This window comes from Mobula birostris, unplaced genomic scaffold (assembly GCF_030028105.1).
Source record: "Mobula birostris isolate sMobBir1 unplaced genomic scaffold, sMobBir1.hap1 scaffold_4744, whole genome shotgun sequence".
Taxonomy (NCBI): Eukaryota; Metazoa; Chordata; class Chondrichthyes; order Myliobatiformes; family Myliobatidae; genus Mobula; species Mobula birostris.
Window position 1 is genome coordinate 13,445 of NW_027277869.1, and position 10,133 is coordinate 23,577.

A 10,133-nucleotide genomic window follows, 5' to 3' on the forward strand; every position below is an offset into this window, starting at 1 on the left:
AGCGCAGTCTGTCTCCACGGATTCCGCATTGCTGCTTCCCAGAGTCAAATCCCTGAAGCCTTACTCGGACTGCTGGGCGCAAATGCCCATTTCTGGACAATTAAAAGCCCAAAAGGATTTGACTCTGATTCTGGGGGATGGCGGGAGCCGGTGTCCGCAGACAGGGAAATTGTGAAAATGCCTTTACTCACACGCCAACAAGAGACAAGGACAGAGTTTGGGATGGAAATCCTGGAAGCGGCTGCTCCCGGTCCGGACAGGGATCATGTTGATATTTAGAGAAAGTACATGAATCTCCCCGAACCGGCGGGTTTCTCTAGAGCACAGTAACAGTACAAGGGTACACACCCCACCCACCAGTGCACTGTCCACAGACCGGGAACAGGCTCAGGGGAATGGGGTCGGATCTTGTCACCAGACTGTGCCTTGACACCGGCCGATTGTGCTGAGTGAGCTCAGTGTTTGGTTCAAGTCTGGCTTCTGATCCTCAGCACCGACTGAAGCCACGTTCAGGGGCTGAGCGTTTCAGTGCAGTTGAACTTGTTCCCTGTCAGTGACAACAATGGATCTGTTCGGTGTCAAATTACTGGGATTGGGTTTTACTGTCGGCTGCTTTCATGTTGAAGGTAATGGGATTCAGACATAATCTGAGGGAACGGTGTACACATGTATGATCTGGTTGATGTCTCAATATCCCCAGGGTACAGGTGGGTGTCAGTCCCATCATGTAATGTCCGGCATGAGGTCCGTCCTGGGATACAGCAAAAGTATCGGCGATATCCCAGGATTAATTGATGGAATTGAGGTTTTAGTTTTATTCCCTGATGGGCGAGGAGGTGGGGTACTGTGGGGAAGATTTTTGGAGTTGGGAAGGCAGTGGGGAAGTGGTGCAGGAAAGGTAAGGCGGGGAACTGAAATCTCAATTCCTTCACACGTTCCGGGCAGCCTTGCATTGTTGGGTGGGGGAGTGGGGAGTGGTGCAGGTGGGGTGGGGAGGGAAGCGTTCAATTCAATAATGTGTAATAGGGGAGCATTTAAGGGAAGGTTTGTTGATGAAGGTTTGTGATCTGGGACACACTGCCTGAATGATGGTGATGGCCAATAGTGAGTGTGGAGAGGGAACAGGATGAGATCCGCCTTTTGTAGGGATACAGGGAAGAGCAGAGAGACCAATGGGTCTATTGGGTTTGCTCAGCTAAATGAAGCACAGAAACAATAGGATGAACGGCCTCACTCTCTGCTCTATCATTCAATGGAATCAGTATTTATCTTGTAAATCTGGGAAATTCTTCCTCAAAGGGATTCCAACAAGCACCCCAGAGTGCACAGAGCATGAGTTAAATGCAGATCACAGCTCCCATGTCCTGTCCTGGCAGCCACGGATTAGATACAAAGATCCTTCTGCACTGTCCCATCCCTCCCAGGACAGGGGCAGCAGAGATTAGACACAGAGTGAAGCTTCCCCCAACCTGTCCCATCACACACTCACGGGACACGAGTTGAACTTTACTGTTCAAATGAACTGTTTATTCTTAGTTCACAGACAGAGCAACTCATCTAATTTCTTGTCCTCCTCCATCCCCCGACTGGGTTTGTTTAACAAGTGTTTTCCTACGTTAACCAGTGTTGCTGGTGATTCAGTAAAAGTGGTTGTGAGATAAAGTGCTGACATTTACAGAGCACCTTTCATGGTGCCCCCGAGGTCTTCACAGGCAATGAAGTTGTTTCAAAGTACAGCCCTGTTGTAGAGTCGGGAATGTGGAGCCACTCTGCATACAGCAGAATCCACAAACTGCAAGGCGAGAACGATCAGACAGTCTGTTCTGGTGATGTTATTGAAGGAGAAATATTGTCCAGGACACCGTGGACACAGTGATCCAATGGACAGGCACAAGGTTGGATTTGGAGTGATTGGAAACAGGACAGTACATCAAAGCAAATGAGTAGTGCAGAGGGATGGATGAACAGTCCACGGATACCACCATAACAAAATTGACAAATTTATACTCAGTTCATAATACAGATTTGGATCTGTGGTCGGATTTCCAAGATTTTAATAATTGGTATTGTTTTTAAATCCAATCATTGGTAATGATGACCCTTCAGTTTTACTGATGTCCCTCAGGGAAGGAGATCTGTCATCCTGACCCTTCGAGCCTATTTATGACTCCTGATCCATCAATGTGTTTGTCTCCAAATGCCCTCTGAATAGCAGCTCAGATGCGTAATTCATTCAGACTTTACCGGCAAAGCCCAGATCCCAAAGGATGAATAAATAAAACTGCCCACCTTTCGTTCATACTACCCGATATTCTATCCACTTAGTACAATACAGACTAAAATCAGACTGAGTCTCCCCCAATCTGCTGATTCTGGGCAATCATTTCGTACAAATTCCCAAGTGTTATTTCATTGCAAATTTCTTCTGAGCTGATCCACCCAGATCCAGTTCCCCTCTTCACCCCAGCACCCTGTGATCCACCCAGATCCAGTTCTCCTCTTCACCCCAGCACCCTGTGACCCATCCAGATCCAGTTCCCCTCTTCACCCCAGTACCCTGTGATCCACCCAGATCCAGTTCCCCTCTTCACCCCAGCACCCTGTGACACACCCAGATCCAGTTCCCCTCTTCACCCCAGCACCCTGTGACCCACTCAGATCCAGTTCCCCTCTTCACCCCCGCACCCTGTGACCCACCCAGATCCAGTTCCTCTCTTCACCCCAGCACCCTGCAGTCAGTTCGTTGGGTGTTTTTACAAAGACCCAGAGGAACACTGATCCAGACAGAACTGTACTTACCACCTGCTGGTCCCGGGATGTAAAAGATCCTCAGCTGCAAATCTCACCGACTGACATTATTGTGCCTCCTGCACTGCCGACACTGAGCAGCTCAGGGACCATCTGTGGGTGAGAAGCAGAGTGAATGTTTCACATCAGTGACCTTTCACCAGACTCCGTCAGTCTGATTTCTGGCAACTACGCTGTTTCCAGTGTTATTTTACAGAATTTATTTTCAAGAAAACAATCTGTTTTTCATTGACTTCTACAACCCCAGAACATCCCAGAGCCTTTTCCAACCCAGCAAGTACTTCTGCAGTGTGTCACTTCATGTGGGGGACTAAACCTCCAACTTGTCTGCATCTTGTTCCCACAAACTGAACTACGACATGACAATCTCGTCCGTTTGGGTGATGTTGGAAGGGAATGGTCACTTTCAGCCTACAATTCCTAAAGCTCCCCACCACTGAGAAGTCCTCAGCTGAATTCTGACTATGCAGTAGATGAATAGACAAACACTAGTTAGTTATAGGCCATCCATATGGTCCCTAGTCTTTGGTCCAGCAATTCCCCTGCTGTCAGGGGTTGACACTGATAAAGAGCAGTAAGGCTCCTCAGACTACAGCTGACCAGCCCTTTCCTGAGGTACTGTCTACCTGGGAAGCTGAGGATAGTGTGGGTGAAATGGTGCTGGTTGTGCCTGGCAGTCTGAAGGAGACAACTAGTGTTCAGTCACTTACACTGGAGTCAATCTCACAGTTCCACAGACCACTGTAACCCAGGATTTACTGAGTGACATATGCCTCCAGAGCAGTGACCACACACTACCACATGGCACCAGGTCCTGCTGGAATTCCCAGGGTAACACTGGGAAATCCACCTCCACGTTTCCCTCACAGGCCGGACCTGACAAAGGATCACATTTTCCATTCATCTGACTGGGGATTCTGGGCCTTGGGAAGGGATTTATCCAGGAATGATTTCTGTCTGATTATTATGTTTTAATGCATTTCAGATTTATTATTTTAAACAAAATATGCAAAGTTAATTGTTGCCACAGGAATTTACATTAACTTTAATGTTTCCAAGTCATTTTGAACCTGTTAAATTACATGACAGCATTAACACAAGACAAAGCCCTCCCATCAGGGTGTTCTGGACCCAGAGTCCCAGCAGGGTGTTGTCTGAGGCTATTTAATGCTGAGGCCCTGATACACCTCAACACAAGCCGCCAGCATCCAGAAACCCAGTGAGGTCCCACCTTTCCCAGTGTTAGGAGTGTGGGGAGAGTCCCAGTAGGTTTGAACCAGCACCATTCAGCCCGGTCTGTGTGGACATGGTCCGGCTGGCACCGTGCCCTGTGCTTTCTCTCCTGTGACACTTCAATCACAGCACAGGTCAGCTTGTCCCACTGTTTGACAGAAGTTGTGTCCCCGATGGGGAGTCTGACGTCAGCATTTCACTGGTTGTTTCAGGCCCAGTCTGAAAGGAATGAGAAAGGGACCATTTCTCTGCTCTGCCTGTCCTGTCAACCTGAATCACCTGTGTTTACTCAGGAAGGCAAATATTCTGAGTTCACAGTCCCCAGTGTCACCTTGAAATGGTTCAAAACAATGCAGCTGTCATTACTGACCAGTTACATTATATCGATTCCTATCTACTTGAGATAGTTATTGATTTATATTCATTCTATTTGAAACCCAGGTTTCAATATTTTATGCCTTTTGTCCCAGAGTGATGACTGTGAAGTGAATATTTCATTATTTTGCCCCTGAATGAAATTGTGACCTTCCCACCACTGCACTTCCACTCCAAATGTTGAATTTGCTGCCCTTCCAATAGCAGAATCAATCTGAAGCCTGTGTGTGTCTGTTGACCATCTTACTGTTGGGCAACAAAGCCCTCATCTACTGCAATTCACACTGTCTAACACATACCCTCCCGCTAGTCTCCTACTCCCAGAGCTCCTGCTGTGTCCACACAGTCTTTTTGGGTGATTTTAACCTCATCCACCAGCAACAATCTGTCATTGACAGTGTCAATCATGAGGTGAATGATGTCACGTCAGTGGGTCAGAACAAACCCCGTCCACAACACTGTTCAAGGTAATTCTGACAACTGGTCAAACCACATATCCACCTGTCAAAGCTGTCAATTGGTCAATTAGCTAATTGATCTTCGCACCTTTACCTACCTTAGTAAGTCAACACGTCTCCTTTTCCTGTGAAATGAATTAAGAAACAGTGCTTTCAAGTGTATTTCACACCTTAAGTGGTTGGGAATTGCTACAACCTGCATTTCCTCTCTGGGCTGGTCGTTCAGTGAGAATATCACCTACATCTAACAACACTTTGAGAATTCTCCATCTCCCCAGGAATCTCATCGTCACTGTCGGTTGTGTTGGCCGACACTTCTCCACAGAGTCTGGGCTAATGTATTTCCACAGTTCCTCTGTCCTTTCTGATGCAAGTTACCATTCCCTCCCAGTTAGCCAGTAGTTTCCACAGACTCAGTGGGGTTGGAATTCTTGCTCAGTCACACACGGTAAATATGTGAGGCAGTGTCAGCTGCATCATGTAGTCTGTTGAGTTGAATTTCAGAAGCAGAGTCCATTTCCCAACCTCCACTATACTGCACACATGGTGCTGGAGACTGGGTACCACTATATCCACACCAATCACTCCTCTCATCAACAGCAACACTGAACACATCAGAATTATTCCATAAGATACTTCTAAATCTTACTTTTTTTGTAAACTTCATTGATCAAGTGCTAACAGACTTCTCAGAATCAGGAATTGTATTTGGAGGAGAGACAGATTGTCACTTTGGTATTTTGGCTGAAATTCCACCAATCGGACATTGGGTCACTGCCTCAGTCCTGCACTGAAGTGTTGGCCTGGATTGTGAGTCCAAGTTGCCACTGTGGGATTGATCCACACCCTCCTACCTCAGCGACACAGACTCACAGCTGAGTGTTAAAGTGATATCAGCTTTGTTTCATGAGGTGAATAATTTTGAAAATTACTGCTTTATAAAACGTCTCCTTTCTCTGCCAGTAATGCATTTATTCAGAGAACCGCCTGTGAATTTCTTTCCATTTCAGAGGTCAAGTCTGCACCATCAGTCTACATCACTCCTTCCTGCAACACAGAATCTGACCAAGGCATCAGCCTCCTCTGTCTGGTCAAGGACTATCAGCCTGAGAGCATCAGTCAGACATGGTCCACTAACAGTGGGGACATCACCACTGGAATTAAGAAATTCCAGGCCGGCTGGTGGCGCAGTGAGATCAGCACCAGATTCTGGAGCGAATGTTCCCGAGTTCAAATCCTGGTTAGGCCACTCCCTAGCACGCTTTCCCCACTCCCGAGCACACTGTCCATCCGTGCCCGGTTGAGTGTCGAGATAGCCACTTGGCCTCGTAAGAAATATATAAGGGTCAAGTCAGGAACGTTCATAACATGACCCGGTTAATCCTGACACCACGTGCCAGACAAGAATGGCTGAACGTCTGGTATGACATGCTAAAAAAAAAATAAGAAATACCCGGCGGTGTTGGGGCAAAATTCTAAGTACATAATGAGCAGCTTGCTTGAAGTCTCTGCGGCGGACTAGAAGAAGAATAAAGTCTACTCCTGCAAGGCAGGGAGTGTGACATCGCAGTGGCAGAAACCTCAACCTCAATGTTAGTATCAGAACTAATTTATATCGAAAGCTGCACTGATGTCAGAGCATAAATCTGGAGTAGGAAGCTTTGTCAGATAATGCAGGAGCATGGCAACTAACTCCTTTCTTCTGCTCTTACAACAGCAGTGAGAAAATGTATAACAGTCAATATGGGCAGTGAAACTCAGTATCAGGATCTGCCTCCATTGTATCCGCTCCACTGTCTAATTTCAGGAGCCTCTCCACCACCCCCTCCCACTAAACCCTCCCTACAGATCAGCTCCTGTACACATACAGAGACCGCTGGCCCATCGTGCCCCTGCACACAGAACAACAATTTAAACTTTACCCCACTCCTCCGCACTTTCCCCCTCCACCCTGCAGCTGCCCTTCTTCTGGTAAAAGCAATCTCTTGTGAATGTGATGGGGGAATCCACTCCACTGCCCTTCTTTAACCAGCTTCTCACAGATCTGAACAAGCCTTTGCAGTAACAAAAAAAAAAATTTCCTCCTGTCCATCTGTTCTTCTTTCTCATTGAAAGTAAAATTGTGTTTCCCAAACTTGCCAGTGGAAACAGTCCCACACCATGTACTCCTGCTCACAGGAGCTGGTATCAGTCATTCTCCAGTAAACAATTAGATATGGCAGGTCTGCACCTCAACCCCATGACCCACCTCTCCGCATTATCATAGCACAGTGGGACACACTGCTGGGAGGCCCAAGTTATACACCCAGCCCTCCCACTCACTGGTGTGAGCCATCAGATCATCAGATCAGCTGTAAATTAACAACATTCTTGAGAGGGCTGGAATTGGGGAACTTGCCTGGGATGAGGGAGAATGAAGTCAAAAACATGGGCAAAGCAATCATGTACTGACAGATATTAAATGTGTTACAGCTCCGACGCTCAGCCCCCCTGTTACAACTCCGAAGCGCAACTCCCCTGTTACAGCTCCGAAGCTCAGCTCCCTTGTTCCATCCCGGGAGGCAATCCACGGGCAAGCAAATGTTGTCCTGGGCTGTGTGATATCTGGATTCGCTCCTGACAACGTTAAAGTATCCTGGAAAAAAGCTGGATCTGCCCAAAAAGGCATCATTCTCCCTTCCACTCCGAGATCTGATGGTGGATTTGAAACAATCGCTTACCTGACAGTGCCTGTGCAGGAATGGACCAAGAAACAGAAATATATTTGTGAAGTGAATCACGCACCTTCCAGTTTCAGTGGTCAGGTCAACATGACGTATCAAGAGGGTGAGTGATGTCTGAAGAAAAATTAATTATCTTACAATACTAAACTACTTAACTGATACTCCCACCCAATTCCTGTCCCTACTGTCGATCTTGTTGAGTGATGTACAGATGAGTCTTGCACTTTGAATCAACTCATATCACCAGCAGCTTTAACCCCATCTACTGGGCAGGAAAGGTGTAAGATCAGGTCACCTGTCCATTCCGTCTCAATAATTTTAGTTGTCTATGTTTGTAGTTATAATGAAAATAATTTAGTGAGCAAAGCTCACGTCCCATGTTTTACCTTCTAGAGAAAATCTCCCTGTTCCCTTTTCACTGTCTTCTCAGTGTTAGTTCCTCAAAAAAATATCTCTGCAATTTTGCATTTGTTTCAGTCTCCAGAGTCTATTTCCAGTGTTTCCTGAGAGACTCTTCTGTCGATTGTCCACTCACTGAAATGTAGGTGGCGGGATTAATTTTGAATTGATGCCCAATCCTCAAGTGAATGTTGTGACCTTGTGTCCTCAGATCCTTGACCAGGTTCAGAGAGCACATTCATTTATCATGGCTGACAAAACCTCATCCTGATAGGATGTGACATACAAAGGATACAGAGTGGGAATATGTGGGGCTCCCTTTTTTCCAAGCATGGGAAAAAAGGTAAAAATATCTAACACTTAAATCTATGAATCTTCCATTTCCAGGTGGAAAATGTCCCAGCTGTTTTTCGGAGCCTGTGCCAAAGTTCTTTTACCAGAGTAATCTCAATGCAACATTCTCCGATGGTTCTACCCAACAGTATCATTGTTCAGCAGGAAAGTGTGAAATAAAGTGATTGGCTGTGTATACAATTCATCAATGAATTTTATTGCTATCCACTTACTGGATTCTAGACCTGCCTCTGGTATCCATTGGGATTGAAGTTTAACAGAGAGAGAATAAAACACGATTGAAACTGACTACCTCTCCAATCACATTTCTATTATCCTCGTGGCCACCTATTTCAATTTGACTTTCCATTCCCATTCTGTCATGTCTGTCCATGGGCTCCTCTACTGCCATGGTGAGGCCAAAGTCAGGTTGGAGTAGCAACACCTCATATTCCATCCAGGTACCTGCCAAACTGATTCCATGAATACTTATTTTTTAACTTCCAGTAATGATCCCCCACTCCTTTATTCTCCCTTTTATTCTATTCCTCATACTAGATACACCCTCATCCCTTCGTTTCTCCTCACCTTCCCATCATTTCCATTTGGTTCCCCTTCTCCTGCACTTCCCTCCATGGTCCACTGTCCTCTCAGATTCCTTCTGTTTCAGCCATTTATCTCTTCCACTTATGCCCTACCAGCTTCTTACTTCATACTGCCTCCCCCATCCACACACTTTCCCCCTCACCTGGTCTCACCTCTCATCTGACAGAATGTATTCCTCTCTACTCCTCCCACCTTCTTATTCTGGCTTCTGCCCACTTCCTTTCCTGTACCAGTGAAATCTCTCAGCCCAAAATATCGACTGTTTATTTCCATCCATAGATGCTGCCTGACTTGCCGAGTTCCTCCAGCACTTTGTGTGTGTTGTTCAAGATTTCCAGCATCTGTAGAATCTCCTGTGTTTCTGGTTGTCCATACACTCATTCATTTGTGTACATTGTTGCTTCAGTGTGACTCAGATCCCAATTCCAGTTTCTTTGGCCAGATTCCCTGTTGTCTAACTCCAGTCAGCAAGAACTGGAACCTGTTTTTCACCCAATGGCTGTGAGGCATGAGGTGATGAAGGTGAACGGGGCTGAAATTCTAAATTGACTCTGTCAAAGGACGGATGACCCTTTGATAATGTTGGGCACAAGACAAATCGGTGAGACAAGACACAGGGGTCTAACCAGTCTCCTGTCCAATCTGTTATGCTTTGTGTTTAAATCCTGGATCAGACAAATTGCTAAAGTTACATTGGTCCACGTGCCGGACACTGAATTCAGTCCAAGAGGGCAACTCAGTGATCCCAAGGAATATCAGAAAGGAGAATGTTTTGTTAGAATTACTCAAGCATTGACAGAATTCTATACTTCTTGTGGAATAACACCAGCATTCAGCAATAAAGGGAACATTTCCAAGTGACTGCTGAACATCAAGACAGTGCTGATATGGGACATAACTGAGAAACCTGCAAAAAACATGTTTAACAACATCACAGTGCTGATTAAACTGCGATTCACAATTCAGTGACTCTTCAGTGTACACCTAGGTTTGCATATTTATGATATTACACGACAACAATGATCATCTGGACCACACCAACGGACTTTCTGTTTTAAAAGAAAATTGCTCATAATCTTACTGAAATGAGAAAGGTTAAGAAATACACATCATACCTTGTCGGATGATCCGACCCAGTCAGACTGGAACCGTGTGTGTTGCGTCTGCTCTTTCTTCAGACAAAGACAGTGACTCATAG

At 45.9% G+C, this 10,133-nt stretch overlaps 1 gene segment (V, D, J or C); it reads left to right on the forward strand.

Moving 5' to 3' along the window:
- The first annotated feature begins 280 nt into the window (after positions 1-280).
- Positions 281-8,522, forward strand: LOC140193251 (igW chain C region, secreted form 1/3-like). The segment is given in 3 exon segments: positions 281-626; positions 7,347-7,700; positions 8,384-8,522. Coding segments are annotated over 3 exon segments (549 nt in total).
- The last annotated feature ends 1,611 nt before the right edge of the window (positions 8,523-10,133 follow it).